This window comes from Myotis nattereri, assembly GCF_964212035.1.
Source record: "Myotis nattereri genome assembly, chromosome: 8".
Classification (NCBI taxonomy): domain Eukaryota; kingdom Metazoa; phylum Chordata; class Mammalia; order Chiroptera; family Vespertilionidae; genus Myotis; species Myotis nattereri.
The window spans coordinates 75,520,581-75,547,147 of record NC_138083.1 but is presented as its reverse complement, the minus strand read 5'-3'; the positions used below and the strand labels follow the sequence as shown (position 1 = coordinate 75,547,147).

Here is a 26,567-nt window from a genome sequence, read left to right as displayed (position 1 = left end):
AAAAATAAAAGCAAAATTATCATCTACCAAAAAGTGGTGCTCATTCCCCACTAGAACTGTCATAGAGGTTGCTGAGCCTCACCAACAAACGCCTTTCGTTAAAAAGCAATCACTGACTCCGAGAAATGTTGTTTTCCTGTACATTTCTTTTAATCTCAGTAGGTTTAATGCTATTACTTTTTCTGCTGGGTTCTTAATATATTTAGGACAGTATCATTTTCTGTCCTATTTTCTGCTAACAATATCCTAGTCTGTCACTTGCCTTGAGCTTTTATTTGTGGTTTTCATTTTTAATGATAAGACCTTAGAGCAGTGATGGCGAACCTATGACACGCGTGTCAGAGGTGACACGCGAACTCATTTTTTTGGTTGATTTTTCTTTGTTAAATGGCATTTAAATATATAAAATAAATATCAAAAATATAAATCTTTGTTTTACTATGGTTTCAAATATCAAAAAATTTCTATATGTGACATGGCACCAGAGTTAAGTTAGGGTTTTTCAAAATGCTGACACGCCGAGCTCAAAAGGTTCGCCATCACTGCCTTAGAGAGTTGTGTGCACTGAAATATTTAAGTCCTTTCCTTCGGAATTTTTCTTGACTGGTTGTATTATTAATGTAACCTTTACCTACCAGAGACCAATTAATCTTTTATGTTGAGGTTTTTTTTCCTCGTTTTTCTATGGCTTGATGTGTTAAAATGAACTCTTGAATTGATCCGGAATTTATTCTGGTAGATGGACGAAGTTTTCATTTATTTCCATTTAGCAAGACCTCCCAGATCATGAACAAGCTGACCCACCCCCTTTGATGTCAGTCACAGCATAGAAGTTCCATGCATTGGGCCATTTCACAGTTCCTCCACTCCACTCTTCTGCTGAGGGAGGAGCCAGGGCCACACTGCTTTACCATTGCAGTTTGCACATCTTTTTTTTTTTTAAATGGTACATTGACGTTGGAAGATAGTTTTGTAGTTTCTTTTTTTAATATGTTTTATTGATTTTTTTACAGAGAGGAAGGAAGAGGGAAAGAGAGGTAGCAATATCAATGAGAGAGAAACATCGATCAGCCGCTCCTGCACACCTCCTACTGGGGATGTGCCCGCAACCAAGGTACATGCCCTTGACCAGAATCGAACCTGGGACCTTTCAGTCTGCAGGCCAATGCTCTATCCACTGAGCCAAATATCTAGTAGAAGCTACTCCTTGTAATGATGCTGTTTTCTACTAACCTGTCCCCAGTTCATGAGGGAAAATGTTTCTCCTGTTATATTTCAGGAAGAGATATGGGGTTTGCCGTGTAGGCCTACACCCCGCAGCTTGAACAGTACACAGGCCGGCCCACGTTGGGGCTGATGAGGGGCTGAAGGCCTGTGGTGGGGCTACACCTGGTCTAGGGTATAGCGATCTGCAAAAATAACCACCTGACCCCAGCCTCAGTGATGAAGGACTGAGCCACCATCATGAAGGAAGTCCAGTCCCAAAAGTGGGCTGTCCCAGGCCAGTGTGAGACCGACCCTTGGCCAGAGCAGCATCTCTGGGAATGAATCCTGAAGACTCTGACTGCCCTCCAAGGTGGTGACCAGGGAGGGACATGACAGAAAGGTGTCACCGTCATAAAAGAAGGATGGGACCCACTCCCAGGAATCTCATCTCAGGCGCCAGCAGTCAGAATTCAATAAGCAGTGCAGTAAGGGTGCCTTCATTTCTCCTGACTGTGAACTCTTTCCTTAAAACATACTCATTAATTGCTTAAGGAAGAATGTTTTCAAGGGGACATCTTGATAGGAAAAGTGGTCATAAAATTCCTGCTATTAGAAAAGACCTAGCCCTGGCTGGTTCACTCAGTGGTTAGAGCATTGTCCAGATACATCAGGGTTGCAGGTTTGATCTCCAGTCAAGGCACATACAAGAAGCAACCAATGAATGCATAAAGTGTGAAACAAATTGATGTCTCTCTCTCTCCCTCCCTCCCCTCCTTCTCTCCCTCCCTCCCATTCCCTCCCCCTCTCTCCCTTCCTTCCTCTCTCTAAAATAAATAAATAAAATTTTAAAAGACAAAAAGGCAAAGATCAAAGCACCAGAAGCAAGCAGACACTCACAGGGCTTCACACGGGTGTGCATCAGCACGCGGGCACACACACCGTGTGTGAGTGTAAAGGGTTTTCTCCTGTGAAGAAGCACACCTCGACCATCGTTCCAGCCACCATGAGGGGGTCCACAGGACATGGCTCTTAGTCAGAGGGCACATTGTAAACTTCCACACTGTCTTAGTTCCCTAGGACTGCCATAACTAATTACCACAAACTGGGCAACTGAAACAACAGGGATTGATCCTGTCATAGTTTGAGACTAGAAGCCTGACAACAAGGTGTGGGCAGGGTCCTGCTCTCTCTGAGGGCTCTAGGGGAGGGTACTTCCTTGCCTCACCCTAGACTGGCTGCTGGAAATCCTGGCATTCTCTGGCATCACCTGGCTTAGAGATGTATCACTCGAATCTTTGCCTCTGTCTCGATATGGCTGCCTTCTTCATGAGCACATGTGTACGTCTTTCCTTCTACGTGTTTCTCTTTCTGTCCTTAACAGGACAGCAGTCATAATGGATTAGGGCCCATCCATATGACCTCATCTTAGTTTGATTACATTTGCAAAGACCCTATATTTTCAAGTAAGGTTACATCCACAGGTACCAGGGATAGGACTTTAACATAGCTTTGGGGGAAAACAATTCAACCCATAACAAACATTGACCAACCTTGTTCACTAAAGTCATCGCATAAACTAGCAGCTCTGTGTCAACCCCGTCTTTTTCCTCCAAGATTTCCATGATATTTGACCAGGGTACAACTCCTGCAAGTAAAGCAAAAATCATTACGAACATCAATTCAACATTTCCCATCCAACTCACTTCAGAGTTTATCTAAAGGCTCTTCACCCAAAGATGGCATGTCCTTCAGTCACAGAGTATCAAAGCATGACACAGATTTTGAATTAGGTGACAATCTACCACATTATCCTTGTGCACTTGAAAATGTATATTCTTCAGTGTCAGGAGGCCCAACAATTTGCTTGCAAGTTCCCATTATATGAATTACATAACTTTTAAGAATGCATTCACACACAGCTTTTTAGACCATGTGTTTCACTTGCTGAGTGCAGAAACCCTAATAAGTTCTCTCTGTGCATCAGCATGCTACGGTCTGATCTCCTGCAAGGAAAGGAGATATGGGAGGTCTTCCCATTCATGTGGGCTCTAAGAACTGACAGTGAAATGCCCATCTAGCAAACATTTCAAGAACAGAAGTATATTATCCCTGTGTAATCAAGCACAAATAGACTTAAGCAGAAACCAAGTAGAAGGAACTGGGTCTAGGAGGAGGCTGCCATCAGAGTTTTATAACTAATAGAGCAGTTAGGCCTAAGTACAATAACACACGTCTACACAGAGTAAAGGCACGCACATCGGCACTGCCAGGGCCAAGGCCACAAAGGGGACGCATGCCCTTGACCCACTTCCTATGCCTGAGACAAGCATTTGAAGTGAAGTGTGGCCTTGCCCATGGCGTGGCAGGGTGGAACAGGAAGCTCTTTCCTCTTTCTCTCTACAGGCCTCAAATGATAATGCTCATTTTTTGCTGATAAAAGTAAATTCTGAAGTAATCCAAAGCCAGTGGCTTCTAAATGCTGGTTCTTGGATGGGTTGTGTCAGAGCTGAAATGTCTACAGAAAAGCCAATGGAGATCTTTGAGGGCAGGAAGTGGGTTAAGCTGGCGCAGTTATAAGAGAACCAGAGGGTCAATGCACAGTCAGAAAAAGAGAGAAGACAGGAGAATTTAAGAAGGGAACGGGCACCTACTACACAGTGTGGAAGACACAGATGTTGTTTGATGTAGATCTCTTGGCTCTCCCAGCAAGTGAACAGAAAGCCCGATCCTTCCGCCAAGTTGCCCAGTTGGTCAGAACCAGGCGGGCTGCCATAACCCTTTCTAACTCTGGACACAAAAGCATGATCCTTCAACCATTAACTGCTGAATGATCTTCTTGCTGGTACTTATCATCAAACTATGTTGAAGTCCTCACCTGTTCTTCAAACCCCAGGAAAGTAACCATTTCTGCCCTCGGGACAGCCAATCAATGTGGTTAGCAGGTCTTGGGCCTCACTGTCTGGGTGCAGTGCTTGTGTTCATAACAAGGGTAATTTCTATTATTCACACTCGGCACCAAACCTCAGCAGAAAACACATGTTCTAGTCAGTCAGCCACGTATGGTTAAAAGGCAGACTGTGCAGGAGAGAAAGCATTGAAGCTAAGAATTTCCAGTGGTGCTGGTGGGCCCAAAACTGCCTCCTGATTGCACACTTTGAAGCCAAAGATGCCAAACCAAGCCTGGGATGGAAAGGCCTTCGCTTTTTGGCCTTTAGTAGAAAGGGAAGCATCTAGTAGAAAGGGAAGTAGCCAGGTTATTCTCTCTCTCTCTCTCTCTCTCTCTCTCTCTCTCTCTCTCTCTCACAGAGGCCAACACAATGGTGCAGCATTGTGTCCTTTATGATGAAAACACCTAAATACTGTCTTAATTTAGTTGAAAAATGTGATCTTTAGCTATGATATCTGATTCTCTACTACTATTTAAGGATTTCAAGTTTGGAAACTAGAATATATTCATACACTGTTGGGATGAATGTTCATTCTGCTTTGTTTGGGGACCAGAAAATGGGAAATATTTAGAAGAATGAAGATAAACGGGAGGAAACATTTTGGTTCCACACAACAGCCTTGGCTGGGCTCAAGCTGACCTATGTTAAGCACCAGCCGCTACAACGTGCCCAGGAGCTGCCACCTGTCGGAACTAAGTGGCCCAGTTCACCCAGCACTACAGTGATTATGTGTGTGGGGGTGGGGTGGGGAGGAGTAGGGAGTGGGGGTCCTGTTTTAGAGTCATAAATCATATCATCTGACTCCTTCACATAACAGAGAAAGAAACAGAGCCCCAGAGTGGTGGAATGTACGGTGGCTCAGCAAATGCATCTAAATTGGAGTGATGGTATCAACCTCATAGGATTGCTGGGCGGTACCATGGAGATAAAGCCCTTGCTTGGCCTTTTTGCCTTAGCACTGACCAAGCACATGAGAAAACAAATAAATTACTTAATCAGCTGTCTCTCTCTACCTCCACCCCTAACCCCTGGAGTGAGTGTAGGCTCAACAAGAGCCTGTTTATTTATCTGCTGTTTCAAGCACACAGTTGGTATTTAAACATTTGTCAAACAAATTAGTTCTATATAAAAATTTCTTAGCATAGAGCCTGTTACGTGGTAGGCACTAGAATATCAGTAGCTATAACTGTAATGGTGGCTGGGGGTGTGCTGACACTCCCAGAGGACAGGCTCCTAGGCCAGTACTCTCTTAACCCAGAATAAATAACTGTTCAATACTTTCCTCCTTTTATTTTCCTCCTAGGTCTCCGAATTAAACCCCAAAGAAAGTAAGATATTTAGCACAATGCCTTGTACACGAGTTGGTCTCATACCCAAACAGAAGGTCCTCATGGTATGTTCCATGTCTTTCAACACAATTGATGAACACACTTAACACACATACTTCGGCTATAAATAATAATGGGAAAAGGGCTGGTGTTCTGTCATCCCCTAAAACCCACTATGCTTTGTGCATTCTTCGCAGATCCATACATCCTGAGCCGAAATCAGAGACAGGAGAGCTTGAAAGGATGGCGGGACAGTTTCCCCTGTTAATCATGTGTGCTACACATGCTGGAGAATTAGGTCATATCTCATCACCTCCTATGCAAATGAAAAATGGAGCTTCTTCAAAAGCAGCACTGAACCGAATTGGTGCTGACTCATCATTTACGATGGAAATTTCAAAAGGGGTTACCCAGTCTGGTCACTGGTCCCACCCTCTGTCTGAGGGGCAAACCCATATAGTCAGAGGGAAGGACACCCTTCCCAGGGCTGCAGAGGGTTCGCAACCAGTTTCCTGTCCATCACCAGGGGGGATTCTCAAGGAAAGGAGGCAGATGACAAAGCAAGGCCCTCTCATGGGCTTCTGGAAGAATCACTGCCTCTCTATCTTTCTGCCAGGCTCTGAGAAGGTGACTTGGAGATCCAAGCCAAAGAGAAGATGACCCAGCAATCTGAGCAGATGGGTGTGTCCGCTTTAAAAACATTTTTTTCTTTCCTTTTCTTTCTTTCTTCCTTTTTTTTTTTTTTTACAAGTTGGGAAAAGATGGTCATCACTTTGTCTTGGGGGAGAGACTGAGTAGAGCTCAAAGCCTCCTTGTCGTGCCCCAGAGACTACCTCGAATCCACCTTTTCATTCCAGCCCTGGAGCAAAAGTGTCAATTGTCTGGATCAAACGGGGTATTTTAGATTTTCATTAATTCATAAATATTGATCAGTCCCCATGATGGACTTAGACTCCTCAGCTTTTATGCCGGCTCCCTAACTGGCCCACTCTTGGCCAAAGGGCAAACTATCTACACACACATAATGAACCCTCTGGTTAACCCAGGCATGATGTGTGTAAAGCAACCAGGAGGATTTATCCTAGGAGAATTTCATTGGCTGCTGGTGGTAGTAATTTTTGAGGACTCCTAGCTTATTTGTTGATTCTTTAAATCTGAGAGTTTTTATCATCCAAAAGAATTCCTTTCTATTCAAGCAAACCCAGTCTATATTTTAATATACCCATTCTCCACCCCATCTCCCCAGAGGAATGTGTCTAACACCACCTGAGGAGTAAAATTTATGGCTTAAGCTTGTGCACAGTGGACATGCTTGGCTGGCCCTCATCACCTCTGGCACCTCTGCTCTCACTGGCCGAGGAGGAAGTGGAGAGCTGCTTCCACACCTACTGGTGGAAACACACCTGGGAGTCAGGGACTCTCTGCAAACACCATGATATATGTATATGCTTAATTCCACCACCGGGTTCAGGAACACTGACTAGCAGTAAAATAGGATGATGTTATATGCGTGCATTACGGCCAAGACCACACATGTCCATTGAGGAATGTGCTATTGAACCACATGTGATAAACTACATGTCTCAATTTGTTCCACTGGTGATATTCCTTTTTTTCTTCCAGCTGCTAGTGCTCAGGAGCAGACAGATGACAGTAGTTGCCCAAAACTTAAGAAATTTTATAGGCAAAAAACCATGAAGTTAAGTAAACAATCCGTTAACTTGTTTAATTTTTTCCCTTTGTTTTTTACTTTTTTTACAAGTTGGGAAAAGATGGCCATCATTTTGTCACGGGGGAGAGACTGAGTACAACTCTGAGCCTCTGGCTGAGCCAGTGGATGAAGTCTTGAATGGGACATCATGCTCTGGGTTCATCTCAGGACCATTCCTCTACCCCATGACACACCTTCATGAAATGTGAGGCTCAAGGAAGGAAACAGCTTCCTACTCAATGAAGTCAAAGCACAACTCCAAGGTCATGAGAAGACTGGCCCCTCTAACACGGCCCCCATGTCAAGGGCCCATGGGTTACCCAGAATTTAGGACAGGAAGCTGAAGAGCCCATTCATTATTCTAAAGTAATCCCCAGAGTTGGGCGTCGAGCATGACTCCTCTAAGCATGAATGAAAGGATCTGCCTCGCTATCTTCCCAGACACCCACCTCTGGCCCTAACTCTCATTCACTGGCCTTGGGAAACCTCCCTCCTTGTCCCCTGCTTCTGAGTCACTGGCAGTCTTCATTGAGGATTCTCAGCTGGCCTCATGATCTACTATTGGCCATAAGGAATTTCAAATCTGGTACCAGAAGACAACATGCTGTGGTAGAAAGAAACACACAGACCTGTGCTGGTCTGGAGCCCACCTTCCATAATGTTCGTCTCTGTCACACACATCCACACAGAGGCCCAGAGCTGCCCCGGCCTGAGATCCACCGTGCAGGGAGCTGACATCTGCCTGCGCATTCGTGGGAAAGGTATGGAGGCCCAATTTATGGTTCTGGATGGTTTTCATTAACTTACATTCCAATTTTCAAAGGAACCAGTGATCTACTTTCTTTCACCTTTGAATTTAGCCCTGGAAGGTGTGTCTAGTTGTATTTCAGCTGAGTTGTGCATAAATCTGTGCAGACACACATACACCATAAGGAAATGTACCCCTGTGTTAACACAATTTCTGTCTGGTGAGATGAGAGGTGATTCTGCTATTGTTTGCTTTATACTGGGGTGTTTATTTCCAAATTTTCTACAGAGAGCATTGCTGTTATAATCATAAAAAGAAAATAAATGTTATCAAGTTTTGATCATCATCACCTATCTTACTGGGGAACAAAACTAAAAGTTTGTTTCTTAAAAGGACAAAACAAAATTTAAAAAAAACCTCCAACATCTTGGTTTTAGGCTTCACAATATTATAGGGTCCACAGCATGTTACACACTGAACCAGATCCAAAGCTGACTCTTCGTCAAGTGTGCAGGGCAGGCCCACTAGGCGCTGGGACACCAAGAGGAGAGCCGACACCCTGTCCTCAGGCAGGGCACACACTCAGGAGAGACGGGCAATGAAAACAGCAGAGCAGAGAAGAGAGGTGCATGGGGGTGCTGAGAGCACATGGCTGTCTGAGCCAAGGGAGGGGGGTGTGGTGCAGGCCAGGTAGGAGACAGACACGTGGCAGGTAGACAGGGGCTGGATGGTACAGGGTCAGATGAAAGGTTTGGATCTAATCCTGTGGGCACTGGAAGCCACTGGCAGGTATCAGATGGAAAATGGTGAGACCAAATTTGTGCTTTATAAGAATCCTCCAACTGCCGAGGCCAGCGTAGCACTTGGGGCCAGCAGGGACACCAGGTGAGAGACGGTGAGGGACCCCAGTAGGGAAGGGACATGTGGTGGAGGGGAGGGAACATCTAGGGGTCAGAGTGGATAAAGCCTGTGTGAAAGGAGGGGAGGAAGGAGCCAGGACAGGATGGGAAAGGAGGAGAAAGACCTGGTCCTGTGTGTGCTCAGTGGAGGGGGACAAAGTGAGAAGACAAGCTCAGAGCGAGTGCTTTTCTTTCCCTGCAAACCTCTCTCTGTCTCTAATCTTTATATATTCACTATGGTTCCTGCAGTGGGAGGTCCACACAAAGGGGATTCTGTTCATCCTAATTCTGTTTTGAACGTATAAGAAGTGGGAGTCTTCCTACATCAGACAATTTCCCTTGATGAAATCAGGGGGCGGGGACCACTCACCTCTTTTAGTGTCCACGGCAGAGACCGCCTGGATCAGAAGGGGCGCGTTGGACTCCGAGTACTCCACAAAGACCAGCAGCAGCTTCAGGGCCGTCTTCACCACCAGGCGGAACTGCGCAGAAAAGACACCATCACGGGGGGCACACACAGCCCCTTGAACCCAAAGGCATCGTCTCTAACAGCAGCGGACACCGCACATGCTTCGGCCCAGGCGCTCTTCTCAACAACTACACAGGCTTCATCCCAGGGGCCTCAGAAGGCAGGCATTATAATTTCTCTACTGCACAGATCAGGAAACTGAGGCATGGAGCTGCCCAATAATACACCCATAAAATAGAACCCAAATTTGAACCCAGGGCCTTTGGTCCCAGAGCTCACACCCAGGGTCTCTCAATACCCCAGGCAGTGGTGGCTGAGTCAGTTACAGTAGTTCCCCTTATCCGTGGGGATACACGCCAAGATCCTGAGTGGATGCCTGAAACCACAAAGGGTACCAAACCCTTCATACTATGTTTTCCCCTATACATACACACCTACGATAAAGTTCAATTTATAAATTAGGCACAGTAACAGATGAACAACCTATAATAAAAGGGACAACTATAACAATATCTATATAATAAAAGGCTAATATGCAAATCAACCAAACAGCGGAACAACCAGTCACAATGATGTGCACTGACCACCAGGGGGCAGACACTCAACACAGGAGCTGCACCCTGGTGGTCATTGTGCTCCCACATGGGGAGCGCCGCTCAGCTCAGCCAGAAGTGCTCACGGTTGGCGAGCACAGCGCTGTGGCGGGAGCCTCTCCTGCCTCCACAGCAGCACTAAGGATGTCCAACTGCCTAAGCTGTCAGTCGGACATCCCCCAAGGAGGGATCCTAGACTGCAAGAGGGCACAGGCCAGGCTGAGGGATCCCCCAAGTGCACAAATCTTGTGCACTGGACCTCTAGTACTATAATAAAGTTATATGAATATAGGCTCTCTCTTTCTCTCTCTCTCTCTTATTGCACTGCACTGACTCTTCTGATGTAAGATGACACAAGACCTATGTGATGAAATGCAGCGAGGTGAACGAAGCACATGTTATGACGTAGTGTTAGGCTACTATCAGGGTGACTTGAACACAAACACTGCGATACTGTGATGGTCCTTCTGACAACTGAGCCGGCTGCTACATGACTACCAGGCAGGGAGTGTATCTACAGTGTGGATCCACTAGACAAAGGGATGGTTCATATCCCAGGTGGGATGTAGCAAGACAGCACAAGATTTCATCACACTACTCAGACCGGCAAGTAATTTAAAAGTTATGAATTGTTTATTTCTGGAATTTTCCATTTAATATTTTCAGACTGCAGTTGAGCATGGGTAACTAAAATCACAGAAAGCAAAACCGCAAGTGAGGTATTTTCTAGACTAGAGCATTGTAGAGTAGGAATGATCACAATTCTCATTTTTTGGCGAGGACACGGGGACAGCAGGTTAAATGGCTTGTCTGAGGTCATGACAGCTAGGTCAGGTAAGCAGGCATCTGAACCAAGTCCGGTCTTAAAACTGAGCAAGTGAGGCCATCTGGGGCCTTAAAACCCACACTGGCTGGGCCCAGGGCACAGCATTTGTGAGGAGCCACACACAGAGTCCCTCCTCCACACAGGTCACAGTAATTCAGCCAGAGAAATTCCCAAACTTCCCACTGCAGCCTAGCCAGCCCTGGGCTGTGGAGGCAGCAGATGTTTCCAGGTCAGCCCTCTTCCTGCTGCTCCCCCCTCCCTCCAAACACTGCTTCATCCTTCATCCACAGTCTTGTTTCCTGGACCAGCTTCCTTCCAAGAACCACCTCCTCAAGACACTCACACACCAACTACCTCCTAGAAATGGGTTCAAATCATGCATCTAAGAAACAGCAAGCCTTCCCTGGCTAATGTTGCTAAGTGGTTAGAGAGTTGGCCCATGCACCAAAGGGTCACGGGTTCAATTCCTGGTCAAGGGCATGTACCTGGGTTGCAGGTTTGATCCTCGCCCCAGTTGGGGCCCATGTGGGAGGCAACCAATAGCTGTGTCTCTCTCACATCAATGTTTCTCTATTTCTCTCTCTCTCCTCTTCCTCCCTCCCTCCTTCCCTCCTTCCCTTCCACTGTCTTTAAAAATCAATAGGAAAAATATCCTCAGATGAAGATGAATGAGAAAGACAGAAAAAAGGGAGGGAGGGAGGGAGGGAGGGAGGGAGGGAGGGAGGGAGGGAGGAGAAGGAAGGAAGGAAGGAAGGAAGGAAGGAAGGAAGGAAGGAAGGAAGGAAGGAAGGAAAGAGGGAGGGAGGGAGGAAGGGAGGGAGGAAGGAAGGAAGGGAGAGAGAGAAAGAAAAGAAAAGAAAAAAAAGAAAAGAAAAGAAAAGGAAGAAGAAGAAGAAAGGAAGGAAGGAAGGAAGGAAGGAAGGAGGGAGGGAGGGAGGGAGGGAGGGAGGGAGGGAGAGAGAGGGAGAGAGAGAGGGAGAGAGAGGGAGAGAGAGAGAGAGAGAGAGAGAGGAAGGAAGGAAGGAAGGAAGGAAGGAAGGAAGGAAGGAAGGAAGGAAGGAAAGAGAAGAGAAGAAAAGAGGAAGGAAGGGAGGGAGGGAGGGAGGGAGGGGGAGAGAGAGAGAGAGAGAGAGAGAGAGAGAGAGAGAGAGAGAGAGAGAGAAGAAAGAGAGAAAGGAAGAGAGAGGAAGGGCAAGCTTGTCCCATCCCTAGCAAGTTGTTTGTCAGTTGCCCACCCCTCACAGGCAGGAACACAGCCTGAGGAGAGAGGCTTATTTGCACTGTTTGCAGGGCCTGGAATGACACTTGGCACATACTGGGCTCAGCGATGTTTCCTTAATGAAAGAATTAGTCAATTAATGGCCAGCCAATGCATGACCCTCATGTCCATCACCATGGTGGTGGAGAACTGGCTCCAGGTTCTCCACTTGCAGCCCAAGGAAGACCCAGGGCCTCCCGGATGTATGTTCTCATGTCAAAATCTTAGGGACACGTGGGACTTTACAGAGAACTTGGGGCATCACGCACTCCCACAGGGAGCAGAGTAAAAGCACCACCCACCCCAAGTCATGTCTCCAAAATCATGCAAACACCTCTGATGCCCTGCCCTGCTCTTCTGTCATGCTTCCCTAGTCAACCATCGTCTTTTCCTGACTTCACAGCTCTCTCCTGGCAGTCCTGGGGTTCTCAGCTCCCCTTTACAGGAAAACTTCTCAAAAGAGTTGCCACACTCCTGGCTCCAGTACTTCACTTCCCAGTGACTGCACAGTTACACCGAGGACATCCTCATGGCTCTGCCCTTACCACCTGGGATGGAGTTCTTTGGAGAGCCCTCAGCGCTTCGGGGCATTTTACCTTCATAACTTGAGTCCTGCATTTGGTCCTCTGTCCCCTGAGAAGGAATAAACTAAATTCCAGAGTTGGGGGTAGGAGGGAAGGCAATGGCATAATAAACTGCACTATCTTGGTACACTTAGAGCTCAAGAAATTTCTCCAAGTAAATAAAACACCCAGCAAGTCCAGGCTTGGCGACTTCCTTAGTGGGCGGACTGTCATTATGTGGTTTAAGTCTACCCAGTGCCTTCCTGGGAAAGAACCTGGCTGCTGCCCAACCCCGCTCCCCATTAGCCAGTCTCAGCAGGGGCCCTCATGCCCATCTCACCAAGGTTTCTTTTGAGCATCTCTGTGGTCCTGGGGCCTTGGCTGACATGGTCCCAGGACCCAGGACCCCTGAGCCATTCTCCAATACCAGGCTCTCTAATTAAGAAACCACTGTTTTCTAGCAAATCCTTTTCTATTGGTCTCAACATGCCTATTCATGTCTTCTCTTTTGCTTAAAGACTCTGTTTGGAGTATTTTGGGCACTGTAATTGAGAGAGAGAGAGAGAGATAGAGATAGAGAGAGAGAGAGAGAGAGAGAGAGAGAGCACCCAAACTCATTCATGATTTCAGGTTTCTATCAATTTGGTTAAAAGTGAGTCTAAGTTTATGTTTACATGTGTTTGGAGGACTCACTATGTAAAATTAATAAGCATATTGAGTAGTTAAGCTACTTTAGAAAAGAGAGAACATGCGAACATTAACTTTATGGAAATGCATGATACTAAGGGAGAACATGTCCTAACTAATCATCAAAATACAGCCAGCAGGACTCATCAGAAATACCTTCTTAGCATTGCTGCATACACCTGGAAATGATAAAAGTATGTTACTTCAAAAGATCTCTATATCAATCCCTCATTTATCCAGAAAGTACTTAATTTGATGCCCTCAAGTATGTAAAATAGTCAAAACCCTCCAAAGCTTTGGAACAGCCACAATGGAGGCCACACACCCATTCTTCCAAGTCCAAACACGTGGCTCATCTCTATGCTCTTAAAAATCCACACTTGGTGCTACTTGAACTTATCGTAGGCATTCTAATAAGTTTGGCTGGAAGGAGCAACCCAGAGACCAAGTGACAGACCAGGTAAGGCAGGTCCACTGTGGCACCAAGAGCAAGGACCACGAAGGAGGAGGGTGGGAACAAGCCACGGCTGCCAGGGCAGACACCACCACCTGCCTCAGACACAAAGGCTTCCCAAAGGGGCGTGGCCGTGTCTCTCCCATCTGAATTGTCTGATTTTCAGCTCTGCCTGGTGCTCCTCCATGTCCCAATGAAGAGTCTCATTGAAATGACTTATAAACTCAAACACTTGCCCACCTGCCTAGCACTGAGGAAAGATCAATCAGAACTGATTCTCATCATTATGGAAGAGCGATCATTGGAAAGATAAAGCAACCAATCACAACGAGTTCAACAGGGACACAAGGAGTCAGTCTCAGAGCAGGGGCTGAGGCAGAGAGTGCATTTCCCACATCTGGATGTTCTTTGTGCCCACTCACTAAGGTTATTGCTGGAGGAATTCAGAGCCTGGATGGGGGTGGACTGGCTGCACCTTTCAAGGTCCCTCCCACTCCCAAGATGGCCTGCTTCTTTCAACGTCTTCAGCACCTGCCAGATGCCCAGGACCCAAGGAGATGTAGGACCCAGAACACCTACAACACACAATTGAGAGTGTTACCCACACTAGAGGCCCTCAGAGCCAGGGCTCCGAGGACAGAAAGCCCTTCCCAGGGGACAGCCCTTTCCGGGAAGAAGAGAGTCAGTCAGACAGACTCAGAGCGGATCCAGCCACCTTTCTGGGTTTCACAGAGCAGAAAGGTTATGTGACAGCCTCTGGGCTCCTGCTCATACACATGATTTCACTTCCGTGGGGCTGGAGGGAACACTCAGAGGGTCTAGACCAGCCGTGGGCAAACTACAGCCCGTTTGAAATGAATAAAACTAAAAAAAAAAAAAGACCGTACCCTTTTATGTAATGATGTTTACTTTGAATTTGTATTAGTTCACACAAACACTCCATCCATGCTTTTGTTCTGGCCCTCCGGTCCAGTTTAAGAACCCATTGTGGCCCTCGAGTCAAAAAGTTTGCCCACCCCTGGCTAGACTCAGCCTTTGGGCCACACGTTACCTACTTCTCACGTGATTGCCTCTAGGGAATGCCAGTATTCTATTTTAACACTGTCCATACACACAGCTAAATGACAGTATGTAACAGAAATCGGAGACCAGCCCTTTGCACTGGGCTGGAGGGGAGACAGGCACACCTAGCCAGCTGTGAACTGCTGTGCTTCCCATGTGTGTTTAGCACATTTGGGGGGACCGGGCTGAGCTTTCCTTTCTGCTGCAGCTCTCAATTTGCACTGTCTGTTCCTACTCAGCGTGAAACAGAGGCTGAGTCCTCATGGGGACAGAAGTGCCTTTAACGCAGGGATGTACATTAGTCAGGCCTCACTTGAGGCCTGAGCCTCCAGTCTGCATAAACCACTCGAGGCTCTAGTGTTACTCCCTACCCGTGAGGCTGGGATGGAGGGGGTAGCAGGATGGTGAAGACATGGCACTTTTCTGGGTTTTTCATTTTCTGGGTCAACCCACAGGGAGGGTGTGGAGTCAGCCTGTACAGAACCCGGGTGTCCAGATTTTAGATAAAATGTAACCACCAGATGTATGGAAAAGGAATAAAAAGCAATTTTCCTCAGTAAGTTTGCACTTGAAAGCAAACTAGAGCTCCCTGCACGTTTTTATTGTACTTAGAGAAACCCAAGAACTATACTTAGCAGGTCAAATATGCTGCTTATTAAGTAGAAATAAAAGTACCCCCCCAAATCTCTAAATTCCTACTCCTCTTCTAAAAATGCAACTACCATAAAAAGAAAACAATTTCCAAACCTCAGGACTTAAATTACAAAGGGGGTCAGAAAAACAGGCTTCATTCTATTTGTTTCATTTTCCACTAAAAAAGCATAAATACATGTTATAGAAATGGATGCTGGTTATTAAAAAGGAATTCAAAATCAGCGAGATATCTTGATCTGCGAAGCTGTGCCACTGTTTATAAGCTTGCCAGAAAGAACTAAGAATATCTGTGTATTTTATCAACAGAAAAATTCAAGTGACTTAAGACACTAGATTTTCTTAATGAAACACTTTCTTCCAATGACATAGACTGAAGCTTGAATTCCTGAGCAAGGCTCTCAGATCAGGCCCTGAAATCTATGTCACTGTCTGTCCATCAGTCCAACAGACACCTCTGACTCCATAGCTCTCCGCCTTCAAAGACACTGTCAGCAAAATGAGGTGGGTCTTATCAGAAGTAAAGTACAGGCCCGACTATGGTACCTGAGCACAGAACTCTGGGCCATGGCTCTCAGATGTCCCTGAAGGAGAAGTATAGTCACCAGGGTTGGCACAGCTGCCAGGACAGGAAGTCACCTGTCCCAAATTCATGTGCAATGGCCTCAGGGCCTGATGGCAGACTTGCTTATGACTCAATGAAGTTTGCAGAAAGAGAACCGGCTTTGGGATGAACCTAGTAGGCCAAGTGCAAGGCTAGGAACCCTTTAAATTGTTACTCGTTAGTGGAAATCTTACAGAACGTCAAACATAGCAGACTATTCAAAAATAATTAAAATGAATGTCAAAATAATAAATAGTGCTACAAATGAGCATGCTCTTCTATTGAGATACAATTCTGGGGCCATCAGCAGCAGGTTTCTTTAAAGAATGATGACAAGACCAGAAAATATCCATTTTGCTCACTTTCCCTTAGGTTATTCATCGTAATTATGAAGAGTTAGGTACCATAGATAACATAAATCCCTCCCGTTACTGTTCACTAAGGAATCCCAAAAGCTCTGCATTGAAATACTGCCTTACAGAGCAGCTTGAAGCGGGGAAAGCAACAAGGTTGGGTGCTTTTCCAGTTAGTGACATCCCTCATTTCAGATACAAAACCCCATGTTCTAGGAGGCTATGCAACCTGTCACACAGCTAATTGCTGGAGGAAGTCAAATCTGATTCTTTCTATTCTCCTATGAGGAAACCTGTCTTTCCCTCTTGTGCAAAAATTTAAGTCTTGGGGAAATAGGACAAATACTATTTTTCCAAGCAATAATCAAGGTTAAAGAAGTTTCTTAAGTAAATACCAGCCCTAGAAACATGAAAGTGGACAACACCTGAGCCTCAGGTATGGTGAATGCCCTGTTAGCAAGAGTTTGGCATCCAGCTCACATCTCCTTAGAGTGGATGGAGGAGGGTGGGCAGGTGAGTGCTGGCAGGAGGACAGAGGCCTGGGGATGGCAGTCAGCAGCCTGGCAAAGGCAACCCTGAGCCTGCAGGGCTACTTCCAGGCCTGCTCCCAGAAGCCTCTGCTTCTGGGCCAACTGTCAATTCACCTCTCCTAGAACATTGCTTTATGGGGAACAGCTCATAAAATACTCCGGGGTTTACACATCACCTCAAATGTCCTTCTGTATTAGAACCCCTTGTCCCTATTCGTTTTCCAGCTGCTAGAGCACAGATGCTAGTCCTTGACTTGGCCACCTGCCCTAGAAGGGCAGAATGGTCAAACCCTCACCCACTACTCCTGTTTATGGAGATCTGTCTATGGAACAAGGAGCCTCTTGGACAGGGTGACATACTGCCTTTGAAAACTCAACTTCCATGGAGTAGTGAGTGTGTGCTGCTTCAGAAAGCAGAGCACCGCGTTTGGCTGATGACAGAGAGGTAGAGGCAGGTCCGGATGAGGAAGGCTTTCTACCGATTCCAGTGCCCAACTATGGTTGTTGGAAGTATCAGGAATGTGGCTGGTGAATGTCAGGAACATTTTTGACAAGACCTTGCCACCTCTTCAAGACTGGGATTTTGTGATTTTATCATATGTAACTCAAAAAGCACTTCAGATCTAACACACAGGTGGGTCATGTGCCTCACACAGCAGTGACATGCTGACAACTCTGAGGTCAAAGGGCTTGCTAGCCAGCACTTACTGGAGTACCTGGCACCTTGGGGGCATCTGCTAAGCTGTCCTTGGGGACATTGCCTTCATCTCAAAACCAGTCTAACAGAGCTTTCCTGCCAAGGAACCTCAATTTCCACTTCTTTCTCCTACCAGAAGCAATGCTGCATTCCTAGCTGCCCAGATTCAAAACTGTATTCTCCCCGATCTTTGATTCCTGCTTTTATTTTTCCATATCCAGAAACCCAGTCCTAGGAAGTTATTCCTCAAAATGTCTCCATATTTCCAACATTCTGTTTCCACCTCAACTCTTGACCAGGCCTCATCACCTCCCAGTGTTGATACTACACTAGCCCTTAGCCTCCCATCCCTGTCAATCTCTCCCCCTCCACCACTCTATTCTACACACCACATACTACGAATCATCCTCATCATCTTACAGTGTCCCCATGTGTGTGTGTGTGTGTGTGTGTGTGTGTGTGTGTGTGTGTGAGAGAGAGAGAGAGAGAGAGAGAGAGAGAGAGAGAGAGAGAGAGAATGGCCCTCTCATGTAAGAGAGAGTGTGTGTGTGTGTGAAAGGGGGACTGTGGCCAGGACTCCCCTCAGCTCAGCTTTAGTAGCTGTTCTGGGAGGAGTAGGGAAGCATGACCAACATCACACGAGTACCAATGTTATCTAGAGATCTGTGGTCAGCAACCTAGGGCACCGCTGGAAGAATTGATTCAGTGGGGCTGACAGAGAACTGGAGAGAACAGAGCAAGCCAAGGTGGACAGCACCACAGATAGGGAAGACTCCATGACCGCATCAGGAGGCATCCTGGGGAACTCGCAAGGAGCTAGGGGTCCCTGGGGCCTTCCCCATGGGCCAGAAGGGGATCCATACGGTCACGAGAGACAGAGGCTCTGTCAGAGTGACAAAAGGCTGTGCTGTATAAGCGGAATTATCTTATCCCAATTAATTAGACTTCCATATTCATGAAGAGGAAAAATTCACACCATGTGAGAAGTCACAGGGTGGACCACTGCTTCTTACCCCTGACTGGGGTTTAAAGATGGACTTTGGTAAACAGACTAAAGCACTTTATTGAAAACACTTTTTCTTTCTTTTAAAAAGTAACTATTTGGCAGCAAATACATCATTCTGTCCTCTGACTCTGCGTCTCAAATATCTGCAAATATGTGTTGCACAATGACCCTCTGGCAGGCCTGATGGCAGCATCGCATCGTGTTGCCTTTCATGGAAGGAAAGAGGAAGGTTATGAAGACAGGATGGCAAGGTTTCCCTAACCCAGGATTTCAGTATCAACTCTGTGCCTGTTTAAGGTAAAAACCACAGGATCTCAAGGCAAACCTTTAGGTACTGAGAACTCAACTCTTAGTCAAAAGAAAGCCCTAAGGGCCCCTGGCTCTCCCGCCTTAATTTTATTTAAACTGGGAGAAGCTCTGTGGCCCTATCGGACAGTTTGTATGTTTAAGGAACTAAGGCTTCCTTCTCAAAACCTGTAAGTGTAGGTTAGGGCATCCTTTCTGCTTGCAGATTCCTCACCATCTAGATATGGGGTGATGGGGAGTGTCAGGGGACACTGGGTTGGTTTTGTAAATAAGAGGTGATCGTGTTAGAATTGCATGGAAAACAAACTTGGTGGCTGCTGGCGCTGTTGACTTTTGGCCACTGGCCTGAAACTGAGCACAGCCTGCAGGGTCATCAGATGTCACAATGAGTGAGCGTGGGCCTCGGGTCATCGCCCGAGGTCCGGTCCCCTTTTTAGCACCATGGCTGCAAGGCTTAGGCTGCCCCGTGGCTCTATTTTCTCACCTTCACAGTGACCGGCCCAGTGTGAACACAGGAGCCAGAGACCACCATGGACCTTCCTTTGGGAAAATGACAGATGGAGAAAAGAGCAGCACAGATCTGGAGACGATGCCCCAAGTGAGGAAGCAAATGCCCAGCTCAGACAGAGGCCCCGAGAACAGATGCCCAGGGTCCCCACCACTGCGTGTGCTACCCAGCAAAGGGGGCTGGGACGCAGAATTCCTACATTCTCATTCTTGAGGGCTTTTAATTTGATGGCTTCTCCATGGTATTTAGAAATGCAGTAAGGAATTTTCCCACGTGCGCCTTTTGGTGGTTTGTTTTCCTTACAGATGATTCCAAATGAAAATGGACAGGATGCTGCTGCAGACCTTGGCTGAGTCTTCCCCCGTCTACTGAGCAGACAGATGCAGGCCTGAGGCCGTTTCCTTTTGCTCATCTCCTCTTTTTCTTTTCCTCCCTGAGGTTTCTCCTCTCATCTTTTCCCATCCCCCCTTCTCTCCTCAGTGTCTTTCCTCTCGGTATCTCTTCTCCCTCCCATCCCTAGTGATCGGCTGACAGACTGCCACTTTTCCTACCATAAGCACATTGGGTTTTATTTCCTGTTAGAAACAGGGCTGACCGTTGGTGTTTTATCATGACCGTAATAAAGCTATAAAGATGTCTTAATTCAGCCATGACATGTATCAAGAGTCCATTTTTATTGCAAAACCTGCTCCCTCTCACTAGCTTTTGGAATCCCGAGACCCTCATCTGCCTAACCCTGATGCCCACTACAGTCACCGTGATCTCCTCCATGGTGCTCCACCCACCCTCGCCCCAAAACTGACCACACTCCAGCCTTGGTTCATTTGCACCTGCTCGGAGCTGGATCCCTTCTTCCTCCTTCTTGAAAGCCCCTCCTCCAACTAGACCCCTCATGGCCCCACCTGAGAACCAGAGAGGATGATGCCAGAGCCTCACCCAGCTGCCAGGACACTCAGTGACAGGATGAAGCTGCCTCCTTGGCCTCACACTCCCAGAGTATGAGGGCATCATGGCCAAGGCATGGCGGGGCAGACACATGCCAATATCCACTCAGGAAATCAGATAGATTCTTATAACTAAGCATTATTTCCCCAACTAAAAATGGAAATAAAATCATTTACCTTTTAGGAGATAATGTTTGCAAAGCATTTTTACCATGCCTGCTGCCTGGTGAATATTTAATGAATGTTGGCTACTTTCATAGTGAATGGCGAAGTTGAAAGACAGTCTCAGATTCTTTCATCTATATATAGGAACACGCATACACATCGGTACAACCCATACATATGTGCTTAAATATCTGAATGTATATGAATATGAAATATAGCAGGTAAGATTGGTACTGTTTCTATGGTATAGTTTTTATTTTATTTTATTATATATTTTTTTATCCTCACCTGAGGATATGCTTAGAGAAGGAAGGAGGAGAGAGAGAAAGAGAAACATCCATTGGTTGAGTTCTGTGCATGCCCCAAACAGGGATCGAACCTGCAATCCAGGCATCTGGCCTGACTGGGAATCAAACTGGCAACCCTTTGGTGCACAGGACAACGCTCAGCCAACTGAGCCACTCCAGCCGGGTGAGGGTATAGTTTTTAAATTAATCATCAAAAACAAGAGGCGCCAAAAGCATTTGATTAAACTTAAAAGAAGAAAACATAAAATGCATTAAAGAGTCATAAACTCTTGCCATTTGAGTGTATTTTTAAATCTATAAAATAGGAGTCCTCATTTATATTGTGACAGGGCTAGAACCAAGGCAAAAAGGATTTCTTTCTGCAAAAGCATCTCAGACAGGGTAACAGAAAAAGGCAGATGATACTGAAACCGAATGAGATGTTCAACCAGAACTTTCGCTTACCTTTGACCCGATGAGAGTGTACAGCCACTGAATGGTTTCATTGTGGTTTATTACTCCGTTCATCCCATCCACGTACAACATAATCTGGCCCAGAGCTACAGAGGAGAGAAAAAGAAGCAAGGAGACATTATGGTTTTACATGTAAATATAATTTCCAACGATCATAATGGCCGTGGAGATTTTCATACTTTAAGTACACAGTATGTTAGGAACCAAATTAGAAGAAAATGCCTGGGCTCTGAAATTAGCAAAATCTCATTTTAGAGAGAAAAGTGTGGATTACAGCAGAAGAAACAGGGCTATTCCTGGCGCCTGGAAGATGCAATTAAGGTACCAAAGACAGTGATTGCTGTTTCTCTGCATCTTGATGTGTAAATGCGTGTTTTGACGTTTCTATATCTGTGTGCAGTAGACAGGCAGCGACAGCCACAAGATGGTGTCTGGGCTGTAGCCTCCTGGTGGGGCCCGAGGACAAATGAAGTTTCCACAGCAACCTGTCTAGTTGCCCCCAGAGGCTATGGAACATCCCCAGCTGAGGCCATTTGAATCCTTTAGATAAGGGATACATATATGTATTTCAATATTATTTGTAATTCCTTCTAAAGACTTGCAGAGTTTAACATGTCAGAAATCATGAAAAATATCATTTTTCAAACACAAAGTCCTAAATTCTTAGTGAAGGAAAACAGTCACCACATATTGCCATTATTAAAAAAGAAAATCCGAGCCATGGCATTTCCTTTTTCAAAAATACATGAACTCCATGTTTTCAGCTCCCTCATATCAAAATAGTTTGGACTCTAGATAATGAGCAGAAGTTACATACTCTAACTAAGTAGGCTCCCTAAAACCATACCTGACCTCCTAAATCTCATTTCACCCATAATTAATGAGCCTGGCATTGACATTGTTAGGCAATACTTTCTTTTTATGGTAACAGTAGGACATCACAAACTGGAAAACATGGAGGAGTGAAGTAAAAATAATTCATAATCCCATAATTTAGGTTAAGCATTCTTAATATATTAATGCGTTTTTCTCACATTCTTTCTTTGCTTTTCTTTTTTGTTAATCCTCACCCAAGGATATTTTTCCCATTGCTTTTTTAGAGAAAATGGAATGGGGGGCGGGAGGAGAGGACAGGGAGAGAGAGAGAAACACTGATGTGAGAGAGACACATGGATTGATTGCCTCTCGCACGTGCCCGGAACAGGGCTGGGGCTTGAACCTGCAACCCAGGGACATGCTCTTGACCACGAATTGAACCCAAGACCCTTCGATGTGCAGGCCAACACTCTAACCACTGAGCCACAGGGGCCAAGGCTCACATTCTTTCTTTTATGCATCACATACACATACAAGTTTACATGTAGGTTGTAGGATAGTCTATATAAAATGGTGTTAGTTGAGAAAAGTAAAATACAAAATAGTGAGTATATAATAATTGCAAGCATACAAATATATGTGTGATATTAGAAAGCTATTATTATCCTACCCAACAAAAGGTCAAATAACACAACCGCAGAATCATTCTGGAAAAAATTATGCCCCTATATATGGAAAAACTCAAAACTTAAAAAAATTACTTAGATCCTTGACACAATAAACAGCATAATTATTATAATGACAGATTCATATTCTACTTAATGGTGAAACACTGAGCTGTTCCTATTAAAATCAGGAATCATTTTTAAATGATGCCTCCTAATCCTATGATCATTTAACACTGCTCTAGAGTTCAGGAAAATTTAATGACATGAAAAATAATGAGATGCAGGATGGTTGGAAATGGATACATAATTTTGTTATTTTTGCAAGGAATGTCATAGATTCAATAAAATATTCATCTACAGAATTTACAATGAAGAGGTCATGATTGCAGCCACTTTCTCATCTGAATGAGAAATATGTATGTCACATATAAAGAAAACCAAAGTTTGATATAAAAAGATAACAGTAGATAAAAGGACAGATGACAGCAAATATGATGAAGGTTTAAATGATGTATTATATATAGACACTTCATACAAATTGATAAGAAAATAATAAATGCCAACAGAAAAAAAGCCAAAAGCTTTTCATAAGAGACAACAAGCTGGTTCACATAATGTACAAAGAAGTTCATTCTCACTATAACAAAAACGCAAACTAAAACAATATTGAGGTAGCATTTTCACCGAAATGATCAAAGATATATTTAAAAGAAATGATTCAGTTATTCATTGCTGGTGAGGGTAAACAAGTAACTTCATACATCACCGGTAGCAGGGCAAATTGGCACAAGTCCTGCAATATGACTATTTAGTGCTGTCGTTGTTTTTAAAAATAGTTACTATATAATTTAGAGCCTGTTGTGTGCCATGCTCTAAGGGGGGGGGGCGTCATATGTGTTATTAATGCAACAGCTCTCCTGTGCAGTGGATATTATTACCCCCACCTGACAGAGGAAAAAACTCAGGCTCTGAAAAGTGAGGGAATGTGCCCCAAACCCACCACTACCGCGGGGTGGAGCCCACCCCCAGCCACGATGGTCTGGCTCCTCCTTGTCGGTACTCAGAGCCTGAAAGTCCTCTCTGCCCCCCCCCCCCCATCAATGTGATTTCGGGAATCTACCCTAAGGAAATAACCCTATGTTAAAGGGGGAAACGGGACGAAGCAAACTCACTGAAGTGTCATCTATAACATCAAAATATCAACGAACACCTACATACCCATCATAGCTATGGAACTCAGCATACGGTCATTTACCGAAGCTATGTCCTAACTGTAAAGTGTTTAGAATAAAAGAATTAACATGTAGAAAATCATGAATAAGCATCACATAATTCAGGTAAGCACTGACACCTTCATGCCCAGAAGGAAAGGAAGCCCCGTGATACATTAAGCATTATGACTGTGCATATGTTCTCTGGAGGCATTATTTTCCTGTTTACCCACTTTTCCATTATGAGCATCTTTCACTTCTATAACAGAAAAGTAAACCTCCTCTGTAGAAACGGGGATGAAATCAGACTGCAAAACGTTAGATGCTTTTCTTTTGGTTTTTAGAATTTTTGACTAGCAGAGTACCCCTCCCACCTCCACCTCAGGCAAGCGCTCTGAGAATTCAGCGCATCCTGCCCCACGTTCCCCTTCTCCCCTCTTGTTCCTCCTCTCCCTGCCAAAACAAGCTGGCGAAACTCCAGGGAAGGGGAATTTGCTCCACGGTGCTCCTCCCGTTTGAGTTCCGCTGTTGAAGAAGATAGATACTAGGAATATCAGAGGGAACACTTTGTAAAGTATGTGCTTGTCTATGCAGTATACCTGAAGCTAATCCTATATAATAAAAGCCTAATATGCAAATTGACCAAACGGCAGAATGACGGGTCACTATGATGCACACTGATCACCAGGGGGCAGATGCTCAATGCAGGAGCTGCCCCCAGCTCCCAGGCCCCAGGCCAGCCAAGGCAGGGGCCAGTGGGGGCCCCCCAATTGCCTCGCCAGTCACCCACAGAGGGAGGTGACCAGCACTGGTGGGGGTGGGGGTGGGGCCAGCAAGCGGGCTGCACCAGGCTGGCCAAGGTGGGTGCCAGCACGGGGGGTGGGGGGGGGGAGGACTGATCACCCAGCTGGTTGCCCCACAGATTGGCCCTGATCATCGGCCAGGCCTAGGGACCCTACCCGTGCAGAATTTTGTGCACCAGGCCTCTGGTATAAAATAATATTGAATGTAAACTATAATTGGAAAAAAATTAATTAAAAAAAATTAAACAAAGAGGTAAATCTACAGGCAGGTTTTAGCATCTTCTAAATCTATCCAACAACACAGGGGAGACAATGCAGGCTCTTGGGTCTCTGGAAGGTGCATCCCTTGGGCCCTCCCCCCAGGGCTGAAAAGGCAGGAATGAAGGTCTCCATCCTAACCTCTCAGGGCCTCTGGGGCTGTCGGCAGCCCACGAAGCCAGGACACTGCTGCAAAACAGGAAGGCAAAGGGAGATTTAAAGGCCAACTTGAATGTTTCTCTTTATGATCTGTTTCCCTCCCAGATTCTATTAACTGACCACATTGAAGAAGGGAAGTCACCAGAAAGTTCATGTCTAGTGGAGTTCAAGTTTCTGATCAGACTGATTGGTGGTAATATTTGGGAAATCAAATCTTGCCCACTAGATCTTTTGTTCCCCAGTTCTAGTGCTAAAACACTGCTTTCAGTAAAACCCACTACAAACACAAGATGGCGCTAAATAGATTCAAGTGGGTTAATACTGGGCTTCAAAGGCAGAAAGCCCGCCAGCCTCAATGTGGGCCTGTGAATAAAGCTCACACACACACATACAAACACACACACACACACACACAATTGTACACAGTGTGGGTCACAGGAGCCACGCATATTAGTGACTTGCGTTTCCAAGCAGGATGAGCAGGGTGAGAATGTCAGACTGAGTGGGTAACGGTGCAATCTCACGAGAGACTGCCCAGGGCACGTGTAGTTCTGTGGTTCATAGAAGTTACTCTAGGCATCTTTACTAATATTTCTGTGCTTCAGTTTCTCATCTCCAAAGTGAGATAGTACCTATTTTTCAGGGATGTTGTAGGATTGAGTTAGAACAATGCCTGCCTCAGAGTAACTGCTCAACCAATGTTAGTCATAAAAACTACCTGGTAGAAGTCAAACATCAATTATCTACCGATCAGAAGCACAGGTTGAAAGAATCTCAAAGACCTGAAGTAGGGACGTGGGCCTCTGCCTACCCCAAAGTGACAAAACTTTTCTCCTTTGTGTTCTTCTAAAATTTTTGTAGTTTCACTTTTCATATTTAGATGCGCGATTCATTTAGAAATAATTTTTGCCTAAACTTAAGGTTTAGATGGAGGTTCTCTTTTTATACAGATGTCCAACTGATCTAACATCATCTGTGAAAGAGATTATCCTTTATTTAACTCCTTTTGCAAATTTGCCCAAAAACCCATTGGCTATGTTTGTGTGGGTCCATTTCTAGATTCTCTATGCTGCGCCATTGATCTGTCTATCCTTTTGCTAATCCACACTATATTGATTACCATAGCTTCATAGTAAGTTTTAAAATCAGGTAGCATAACTCCTAAAATGTCATTCTTCCTTTTCCAAATTGTTTTGGCTATTCTTGTCCCTTGTCCTTTTTATATAAATTTTGGAAGCAGCTTGTTAAATCTACAAAAAAAATATATCTTTTGGGAAGTATTATGGGAAACACACTAAATCTATAGATAAAGTAAGGGAGAGTTGAACTAGTTGAATCTTCTAACCATGAACCTATTCTGTCTATGAATTTAGAT

General features: G+C 45.3%; 1 protein-coding gene across 1 annotated transcript in view; it reads right to left on the bottom strand.

Annotated features, from left to right (window-relative positions):
• The window catches only part of FHOD3 (formin homology 2 domain containing 3), a 383,665-nt gene that overhangs the window by 131,441 nt on the left and 225,657 nt on the right, over positions 1-26,567 (bottom strand). The window contains exons 6-8 of the mRNA XM_081097145.1: positions 21,269-21,363; positions 9,211-9,322; positions 2,757-2,851 (exon numbers count right to left, since the gene is read on the bottom strand). Of these exons, the coding sequence (XP_080953271.1) occupies positions 2,757-2,851; positions 9,211-9,322; positions 21,269-21,363 (302 nt within the window). The remainder of the gene's footprint in view (positions 1-2,756; positions 2,852-9,210; positions 9,323-21,268; positions 21,364-26,567) is intronic.